Raw genomic sequence first — 11,348 nt, forward strand, 5'->3', positions numbered from 1 at the left:
CATGACCCGAAAGTTTTTATTTGGCACCGATTGACAACGGAAAACCGAGGATATGATTCTTATAGTTTCATAATAGGAAATAAGTTTTCTCCACGAGAGGGCACTAAAGCTCTTTGGACGAATACTGCTAAATTTCTGTAGGTTTTTTTTTTTTTGTATTTCTTTGGATTAAGGTGGTTATGTAACATATGATATTACAGTATCATAACAACAGTTCATATCGATAACTTTGTGCTGAGATAAAAAATACAGTGACTCCTCATTTTTTGCGGTTAATGGGGACCAGAACCCGCGGCGAAAACTGAAAAAGCGCAAAGTAGCGTCCCCCGAGAATTGTTTTTTTGTTGTTGTTGTTGTTTTTTTTAATTGTTTTTTGTATGTTCAATGTTCAGATTTAGCATTGGAAATAGATACATATAATACATGTTTTTTCACTTTTTTGTCCCCAAAATATCATTTAAAAAAAAAAACGGTATACATTCTATATGTATATACAGTATATATATTTATAATAAATGGTTTTAAGCACTTCAAATGTAATAATTAGAATACGTTTTAAGCATGTTACTGTTCCACCGAATTATTTTTAAACAAGAATAAAGTAGAAAAATGTTTGTCTTTAGTAAACGCTTCATTGAGTAAGTCCACTCAAACCCGCTCTAGCTTCTCACTTACACACAATGAGCTGCCACAGCAACTATTTAACAAGTTAAACAATGATTGACGCATGCAGCGCTTTGAAGCTTCGACTTCCAAGCATCTGTGGCAAGATCAAACATTAAACGTCTGTCAATCATCGTTAACTAAGCAACTCTAGTGCACTGCCTGACCAACAAAGAGCAGCAGGAGGGAAAGTGAGACTACATGATCGGCTTGGGACGGCTCATCAATTGAAAATAAATCTGCGATAGACTGAGGGCGCAAAGTTTAAAGCGTGAAGTAGCGAGGGATCACTGTACCATTGTTTAAAAAAAAAAAAAAAAAAAAAAAAAAAAAAGCACTTACTCACAATATTACTCATCACTTGAGTATTGATACCAGATATTTTACTTGTACTTGTACATTTTTGGGATGACTACTTTTACTTGAGTAATATTTTTTTGAAGTTATGCTTACTTGAGTAAATCTTTTGGCTACCCTACCCACCTCTGCATTTACACAGCATTGGCAAGGCTGATATAAAAATTAAAAAAAACTTGGATCTTAATTTGTAAACCTCACTTATGTAAAAATTGCACCTGAAATTTTGTCAGCTTTGGTGTGAACACTTGCTGAATGATGAAACTACATGTCAAAAGCACACTTGTTTATCTTTCCATTCCAAGAACGTACAGCACCTTCTCCAGCTAACAGCATTGGTATTTCTGCATTGTGAGAATTTATATGCAAGACAAGGTAAACAGACAGGTAATAGAAAAAATGTCCTAATTTATACAAGGCTGAGTCTGCAGCCATGGATGTGATGGTCTCATAAAGCCCTAGCTTTATGCTTTGCCAGGCAACATGGCCTCACCAGCAGCAGGATGATGTGCAGCCCTGCTCAAAATCAACCATGTGAAAAACAACTGGGTGGAAGGAATGGCAGTAAAACATGCCTGCTGACCTGCCAGCAGCTCTCGTTTCTTCTGCACGTTTCCTCTCATCTATCCGGGGCTGGGATATGGATCAGTGAGTAAGACTGGGCTGCAACTGCTGGGCCTAATGCTACAACTGGAATCCATTTTGTCATATCGACTGAAGCACACACTTCATTTGGTACAACCATGCTGATAATCAGGTCTAATTTGACCATTTTTAACTAATGGCTGCCACTGAATGAACGACCATATGATGATATATATGGCAAAAATATAAAACTTTATATCAACATTTTACATGTCTATCGCTATAAACAGACCTGTTCTTGCAATGTGCAAATTGGCAAGCAGCTGGCACCCAACTTGCGCTGACTTGCTACATTGATGGGATTCCATATGTCTTAGGAGTACCACCAACCAGGCTCAAGATGCCCCTATCGCCACTCAACAGTTAGCCAATTGCCTCCACCTGCCAACCGTATGTGAGTAATGCATGTAATGCAATTGAAAATAGCAACACAAAATCACAGAGCACAAACAACACAATTCATTCCAATATAAAATAATCAGGGGTGAAAGTGGTTAGAATTTTTTGCCGGAACTCCCCGGCGTGAAGGTCGCCACGGAGCCAGAAATTTTATTTTTTTTAATTTATTTTTCTTTTTTTTTTGTTTGTTTTTTTGTTTTGGACAGTTATTTCTATAACACGTACAAAAACTGATTTTCATTCAAAATTGTATTTTTTCAATGATTTGCAAAATAAAAGTTAACAAAAACAGCAATAACCCCAACCTCCATGTCCTAATTTTTTCCCTCATTTCCTCACATACTAAATGCCAATTTTTAACTACTTAAGAACATAGGATGTATATTAAAATTGAAGTTAATGTAAACATTTACTTTTTGTTGTGTTTTTTTAATAATAAAGATATAAGTAACATAAATTCAGAAAAATAAGTACAAATTACATATGTTATGAAGAGTGAAATGGAATATATTTTGAAGATTGCGCAAACATTGACTTTTTCAAATCATAAGGAAACGAATAAGTAGCCTAACGTAAATAAACATATATAAGTCCAAAGTGGCCATTGACAGCTAAGATGTTCTGAACCTCCCCATCAGAGCACATAAAACTAAATATGACAAGTAAGCCTCCTTAACTCTTGCCTTGCTCTTAAAAATTTGATCCATTTTTTTTCTGCATTGCCTTTTTTGTCACATCAATTCAACTTTTTTTTTGTTTTTTTTTCTGTTTCAGAAAATATGCACATTTCAACATATCAGAGCTAGTTATCTCTGGTAATCACATGTCAGTATGTCAGCCAATTGAACGGATAAATGAGTCCAGGCGTTTTCCTTTGCTGTGTGCATTCACACATTGAAGTGACTCGTCATCGTTAGACTCAGATAACTGCAGCAGCTGGGGAAACCTCTATGCTGTCCGTGGAATAAAATAAATAATAAATATCGGTGGAAACGGCTTACGCTATACAAGCCCATTATTATGCTTGTTGTGAACATTAGTGTATGTAAATCGGATATTGGTAGATAAAATGCATGTGTTTTTTACATAGCATTTTGACAGTTGCCGTCATATTTTCGGAATCAAAGCACCGTATACCGGAACAGCGTTCCAGCCCTGAATCTTATACTGGAACTGCGTTCCTGCCCGTTCTGGCCCACTTTCATCTCTGAAAATAATTTATTATTAATGACATAATGCCAACCTAATATATGGCAGTCTTAAAAGACAAAACCACTAACCACAAGTATTAGTAGATAGTTAAATATTGATGCAATTAACAATTGTGGCAAGGCACTTTAAAGTGAGTGGGGGTACAGCTGTCAAAATTATTGTATAATTTTTCACAAAGTAATTAAAAATGTATTATACCGTGGCATATCAATATTACGATATGAAAAGGGCCATATCTCGATAGGAGATGACTGTCAATGGCAGTGAGTGAGTTGAAAACACTTGGCAAATATAACGACTCCAGTTCAAACCCAAATGTGACAGGAGCAACATACTGTGAGATTGAGGTTTGTAAAAGATCTGAGCTGTAACATAGCATAACTAAATTTGAAAAGCTTACAAAGTTAGCGTCTTGCTATTTTTCTCCAGTGTTGCTCAGCCATTGCTTTCTGCGACCTCGCTAATTACAGAATCAATAGTGCCGAAGGCAAGCATCATACACATCGATACCTGTTCTGATCATACATTATTGGTAAGCAGTCCGTTTTCATCATTGTGAGACAGGTGACAGTTTAAAGAGTGTCGCCACTGTAGCAGAATGAGGCCACCGGTAAGGAAAAGTCTGTCTTTGTCTCCTGCACGCTGGGTTGGGGACTCCCCAAGGAGAAAAGGGAATACAACATGTGCATTCGACCCTTTAACATGATTTCCCACAGGCAGGCACACTTTTATACAAATGGCTTTCAACACAGTGGTTTCCCATGAGAGTTAATGGCTTCAGGGAGATGTGTTACAATAAATTTAAGAAGCGATTTAGGATGATAGTCCAATAGCTTTTGATTTGCCATCGTATTTGGCAATATTTGATAGTATGGTTTTCACAGGCTCGTCTGTCAAGCGCTACCTTTGTGTGTACGAAGCTTTTATATTTATTCAAATAGGAATGTATGTTGTTCTGCTGTACAGAATCCATCACTTCATTACTTTCTAACAGGGTTGTGCCAATCACATATTTTTGCACCCAGTAATCTGATTTTGAGGATCTGCTGATACCGAAAATCGATCCGATACCTCGGCAAATTATCAAGGAGGGTAAAAAGCACAACCCAATGTAAAATGTTTCCATACTTTAGACATTATAACTTATAATCATTATCACATACAATCTTAACGTTTCCGGCTGCGTTTCCGGCATGTTGTTGTACAAAACACAGACAGTACTAGTATATGTACTAAATTTTGTAAATTTTGTATTTTTTGACAATATTGTAATACATCTTGATTATTTTGTTGCTCTGTAACCCTTAAAAATAAAAATAATAAATAACTACGGTAAATCTAAAAAAAAAAAAAAAAAAAAAACATTTTTTATTAGATTCTATCCTGTGAAAATTATGTGATAGAGCCCTATTTCTGATCATATAATCGGATTGGCGCTAAGCATGTGCCGGAAATTCTGAAATATGATAACGTTAAGCAAAAATATCACGGTTTCACAGTATCACGGTATTGCAGTTACAGCTCTAAAATGTGTTACTTTGAGATGGCTGGGTTTTAAAAAATAAAAATTAAACTTTTCCACTGAACAGGATTTTCATTTTTCAAAACATATTAGCAAATTGAACATAAGTTTAATGTTGAAATAATTGAAAAAAAAACAAACAAACTGAAATTCTTCTAAATAAAATCAAAATAAATGCAGTCCTTTAGGTGAGCCTGAACACACAGCCACAGCTCAACATTAGAACAAAAATAATGGAATTATTTTCCAATAAATGCACGCCTGTATGACTCGTATCATGTTTACATTATACACACGCTCTTTCTCAACACAGACAGTTGCCAGAGAGAAAAAAGCACATGTTTTACCACAGCTAAACACACTAAACACGCTGCAATTAACTCTTGTAGCTGGTAGGAAACATTCATGACAGTGTTAACTAACCTTTAATTTTGTATAAATGCGAAATCATATTGGAGGTATTGCCTTCTTGGCAGTCACCCTCTGCAAGCATATTTTACATGTCGGTTGGCCCTCCTCTTTTAAGCCGCGGCCGTCTGTAACTTTTGTGCAGCTGAAGTATTCCGGTACCAGCGATTTAGTTTTCTTCGATGGGGGAAAAAGTTCAAGAGTTTCACCTCTTCCAGCCAGACTGGCACAGAGACAGCTGACTCACTGACACTGAGCAACAACCGATGTGCGAGGGTTGAGCCTTGCAGCTGCAAGCGAGGGATTTCTACCTGCATTTTTGGGACATAAAAAATAGCTAACACCTTATGGACGGTATGACGGAAAATTTTTGCGGTATTGAAACCGTGACGTTTTCATACCACGGTATACAGTACATAAAAACCGGTAATCGGCACATTTCTAATTGGAGCCATCCCAACTTTTAATGTAAAAATTATTTTAAGGCATGGATTGCCAATTGCAACAATAGATGTCCAATCCATTTGAACTGGAAGGGTTGGCAGCGAATGAACATTGGTTCATTCCTTGCCAGCCATTCCACTTCAAATGGATTGGACGTCTACTAGCGACAAACACTTTGGACGTCTATCATTGTCAATGGCAGCCAATGATTTAATTTGGCGACATGTCCAGTATAGCTTATAGAATTAAACCATCTGGAGATGAGTGAATGTGATACTACACAATAGCCTTACAAGGCAGGAACAGCCTTTTTTTCCCCCCACAGATATTAAATTTTGAGAGAAGGCAAAGAAAAAAAAGCAGCCGATAAAGAAATCATAAGTGAAATTCATTAAATGACTTCGCTCTCCTCTTACGAGTTTTTCTGCTTCACTGAGTGGTGAAATGACATTCCCAGCGCTTGGCAGGGTTTGTGTAGCAAGAGCCCTTTTTCAAACTGTACATGTCCATTATTAGCGTGGTAAAGCAATACCAAGAGTCCCTTTAATTCATTTTCGCTGGCCTAAGTTTATTCAAAAGGAAAAAAAAAAACATTCTAGATGCGTTCTCATTTCAAGTGTAAATTGATTTCTACAAAATCCCACTGAGTGTACAACTGTTTACCCATGTTGCATTCTTCTCTGTTTGCAAATACTTGCACTACAGTCACCCAAGCAGCAGCTTATTAATATCTCCCTTTCAAATGCAAATACATATTCATGCATAAATCATTGCTACGGAGGTGACTTGTATGCACTCTTGTGCTTCTTTAGTTGGGAGACTCACAAAGAAGTTCAAACAGTCATCCAGTTGTTGAGTGAAAACTTGTTAGCATTGTTACCTATCTACCTGTTACGTAATTTCATTATTAGTGCTGCTAAGCTAGATCAATTTAGAAATAGGATACATTTCACAATTTTGTACTTAACTAGGAATTACAAGCAATTTCTATAATATATAACTATACTGTGTGACTAAACCACCAATTATGTATTTTTTTTTTTGTAAAATATTACATTTAAACTTCTATGAAAAGTAACAATAGTAGAGGAAAACCATAATTAATACCGGTAATATTATTAACAATAATTATTATAATAATTTTTTTTTTTAAAACAACAACGAAATTCAGCAATAACTAACCCAAAAAGATGAAGTAGATTGTTTATTTTCAGTGCTTTGTTTATGATACCAGTTATGCACTCATTTAACTCACTAAATGCCATTGATGGTGCTAGATGTCCAATCCATTTTCACTATGACGGGCGAATGAACGTTCATTTATTCGCCCCTCCCAGTCAAAATGGTTTGGACCTCTAGCGCAGTCATTGGCAATGAAATGGCATTCACAGCCAGTCCTCCCAGTTGAAATGAATTTGACATCAATTTTTGTCAATAGTAGTGAGTTAAATAGAAGAATGAATAAATAAAATGAACTCTATATTGTTATTGAGGCCATAACCAGAGTGTATTTGTTTCTATTCATTTTATTTTTTTCATAACTGTATTCGGCGGAAAACACTCAGGAGACTTGAAGTTCCACTCTGAGACCACTAATTTGGCCAAATTTCAAAATTGTCCAATTTGCATGTGTGACACATCATTGGAAAGCTTAAAATGTCTATTTTCAAGGGGAAGAAAATGTTTGAATAGGAGGGCATTTTTTAAAAAATAATTTTTTTAAACCCCTAAACTCTAACTCGAGGTGAGTGCATGATAGAGCACAATTAAAGACACCATGATTTTAACGAGTGCTTACCTTGTTTCGATCCAAAAACTGTAGCATGTCTCACAGAGTGTCAAGACACAGCTGTGAATGGCCACAGCCGGACTTTTTTGGGATTTTATGGGCGAAACACGGTATTATAACAAGGGTCACAATGCAGAAGTCGCAGACATCAATGAGTGGTCAAGATGTTCTTTTTCAAATATTTACCCTTGTAAACTTTTTTCAATTTTCTTGGTTTGGATTGATTATTTATCATCTAAAATATCGGGGGAAATGCCACAGTAACAAAAAAAAAAAATACAATTAAGCAATAGTTATGAGGTAGATATCTCTTACAGACTATTTTTTTCATTGTGACGTAATTTGTCTAAACGTTTCAAATATGCGAGTAAATAATTTTATAAAGTCATTTTTTAACTAAATGTTAGACATCAATTAACGATTCTAAGCTAAAAATGACATGACATTTTGAATAATAAATGTAATTACTTACCTTCCTTTTATAGCTGGGTTAAAACAAAAGCGGTTGCGCAGTGTCTGTAAACCGGGGTCTCCAGGGTAAAACAAACAAATTAAAAATAGTTTGGGGGCTTAATGTGCCATGAAACTGCTATGGCAGCATATAGACATATTGTTCTATCGAACACAACAGTTCTTTAGGCTTAAAATACAGCAGTTTATTTTAAAGAGGTGTGCAAGAGCAGAAACTGCTTTTTCAGTCTTTTCTTTGATTTCCGCCATTTAAATTTTTTTTTTTTTTATACACACCTGTATAGCAAATGTTAATATTTTACCCAAAATGTGATCAGGTCTTTATAGCAGTGGTGTTACCAGGATGCCAAGTTTGGGTGGGCATTAGTCTTACGTCAAATACACTATGTAGCGCCAAGCGCCCCCTAGCAATCATTCTTTGTCCTGCCGACGCTTTGAGCCCTACTTTGACCACCTCAGAATGCTTCAAAACTCACCAAACTCAACAGCCAGATGAACACTGGAGAAAACTTTGATAAAATGTATAAAAATCAAATCAAAATATGCGTAAATGTGTGTAGCGCCCCCTAGGAACAAAACCAACCTTTCATTTCATTTTTTTTTTAAGGTGAAAGAGGAGGTAACAGCACAAAGGTTAAAACTTAGAACACATCAGTACTAAATGAATGGGATACCATGTGCGGTGCCCAGACTGCCGTGAGTACTACATCCAGTTTTCTTTGGGTGGGCAGAGCGTGTCCGTCGGTGGGCACTGCCCACCCTTGCCCCCCTCCGGTAACGCCCTTGCTTTATGTGGTATAGTTAAGCTTATTTTCTTTTCTTGTTTTGTTTTTTTCAAATTTCCAAAAATTGTGTCAGTTAACCAATACATGGTTAAAAGGCATGAATTGAAATTCAAACCCGGAACCAGCGACAGTGAGGCATCTATTCTTACCACAATTCAATTGTGCTGCCCTACAAAAAAATATAAACGACTAAACACTTAAATGAAATTAATTTGAAATTGCTAAATGCAGCCACGTGGTGTGTGAGTGGGATTCACCTGCCACGAGCTGGACGGGATCTCAGCAAATCTGCCCATCCCTCCAAAGGTGTAGCAGCGGTACATGTGGTCGAGAGACTCGGAGCAATGCCACAGCAAACCAAAACTCACAGAGTCCTTGTGATGATAATGATGATGTTGGTTATTGCTCCTCATCTGTTCCTTCACAATCCACGCTGGAGAGATGAAACTGAAACTGCACACGGCGACCAGGGCGGAGGAGAGGAGCACCCAGAAGCATCCCACGCAGCTGAACATGTTGGTGGCAACGTGGGGCGCAAAGCCCTTACACACACTGACTCCACACTCGGCTTCTTCTTCTTCTTCTTCTTTCTTCACCCGTGCCAGGAGGAGCAAATTCATTTGGAGCTCACAGACACAAAAGTCTCTAACTGCGCCCCTTCGCACTACATCTGCCAAACATCTTAAATCCACGGGTGTGCCGTGGATGTCCCGCTGAGTGCGCGCGTCTCTCGGTTTGTGTCCACCTAGTATCAGCAAGTCATTTCGTATCCATCTGAGAACCGGCACGCCGCGATCACAAAATGTTTGTCACACCCACAAGTGGGCGCGCAGCTGCGGTGACTCCACGCAGGTGGACGTGAAGATAAGAGCGCCTTTGTCCAGAATCAGGACAGATAAATGACAGGAACGTCCGTGCGTCTTCGGCTCCTGCCCCGGTGTTCTTGTCTGCTCTGTCCGTGAGTGGGCCCGGCTTGGACAACTGTGTGTACTTTGTTAATTGCAGACTACGCCCGGAACACGTCAATTGAACGTTGTCACAAAACACAACACTTCTGGGACGGCTTTTCAAAATAAAAAGCTGCCAGCAGCAACCAGAAACGGTACCGGTTTCCCGCTACAAATGTTATGGATTTGAGTATTGACAAATATTGTGACTTTTTGTACTGCGAATACAATGCTTATCTTTCAGTGCCATTGACGGTGCTAGACGTCCAAGCCATTTTTGACTGGGAAGGGAGAATGCGCAACAACAGCCAATGAGTTCCCAAAGATTCAATTGTATTATAATTTTTAAAATTATTATTATTATTATTATTTCAGCTTTTTGTGTTTTTGTTCTTACTGTCACAAAAAACTGACTTTGGCTTTCTTGGTCTCTTGTTCTTATTGTCACAAAAAAAAAAAAAAAAAAAAAAAAAAAAAAAAAAAAGGACACTTTAGTTTTCAGCCATATCGCTCAGCCCTAGTTTAATCTGATGTAGTTTGTCACCGTGTAAACCAGGGGCGTAGTTTTGGTCTCAACATTGTAGGAACGATATAACATCATCTATGAAATTCTGATGTGTGATTTAATTTCACAGCTTTTCTTTTCATGTCAGTTCATGTGTGTGTCCCCTGAAGTGGACCCATTTTTGGATAGCGCCCCGTTTTTGTTTTTTTTTTGTTTGGTTTTTTTGTTTTTTTGCACTCTGATGCCACTGCGTTGCATCACCATAATGCACATAATGCAATCAATGATCCAAATGAGGGACAGCTAGCTTGACTTTGTTGGTCCTTGTGGAGGTTGGCCAGACCGCAGTAGTTTTTCAGGTTGGCTAGTTCACACAGTTCAATGTCATGCTAACTCTTGATGCAGGTTGGACTTTCAGTAGCAAAATTAGTGGGGTTTTCCCCCACTTCCACAACATTGACGTCTTTTTACATTACTTACTCTTGCTGAACTTCTAATATCCCTCCTCTTCGCAAGGGGCGGCGGAGGGGACATGTTGTCAACATGAATCTGTCGGGGCTGTGTGTGTTGTGTGTGGCAGGTAGGGGTGGGGGTGGGGGGGTCAAATCATCAACCAATCAAACGTGCATTTGAGGGGAAAAAATAAACCGGCACATTCACCAAGTGAAAAGGGATAAATGTAAGTCTGAACATAATGAAAATAATTCACTTAATAATGGTAGGGTCTATTCTATCCTTACAACATATGGGAAGACAATCTGCATTTCTCATATAAGTGAACTCATAATATAATTCAAATAAGGTTGCCTAAAAGTTGGTGGGGACAATTTGAGCATCCTGAAAAGTTGGTAGTGTTATGTCCCTACCGTCCCTATGCAAACCTACGCCCTTGGTGTGAACTATTCTTACTCAGAGGTGGGAAGTAACGCATTACATGTACTCCGTTACATTTACTTAAGTAACTTTTTGAGAAAAAATTACCTCTAAGAGTTTTACCAAGCCATACTTTTTAGTTTTACTTTAGATTTATGAAGAAAAAAACTAGGGCTGTCAAAATTATCGCGTTAACAGGCGGTAATTATTTTTGTAAATTAATCACGTTAAAATATTTGACACAATTAACGCACATGCCCTGCTCAAACAGATTAAAATGACAGCACAGTGTCTTGTCCACTTGTTACTTGTGTTTTTTTGGTGTTTT

At 37.7% G+C, this 11,348-nt stretch overlaps 1 protein-coding gene across 1 annotated transcript in view; it reads right to left on the reverse strand.

Moving 5' to 3' along the window:
• The window catches only part of LOC130906166 (LHFPL tetraspan subfamily member 7 protein), a 191,079-nt gene extending 181,385 nt beyond the window's left edge, over positions 1–9,694 (reverse strand). Inside the window, exon 1 of the mRNA XM_057820149.1 lies at positions 8,953–9,694. Within this exon, the coding sequence (XP_057676132.1) occupies positions 8,953–9,315 (363 nt within the window). The 5' untranslated portion in view covers positions 9,316–9,694. The remainder of the gene's footprint in view (positions 1–8,952) is intronic.
• Between the last annotated feature and the right edge of the window lie 1,654 nt (positions 9,695–11,348).

Source organism: Corythoichthys intestinalis, chromosome 18 (genome assembly GCF_030265065.1).
Source record: "Corythoichthys intestinalis isolate RoL2023-P3 chromosome 18, ASM3026506v1, whole genome shotgun sequence".
NCBI lineage: Eukaryota > Metazoa > Chordata > Actinopteri > Syngnathiformes > Syngnathidae > Corythoichthys > Corythoichthys intestinalis.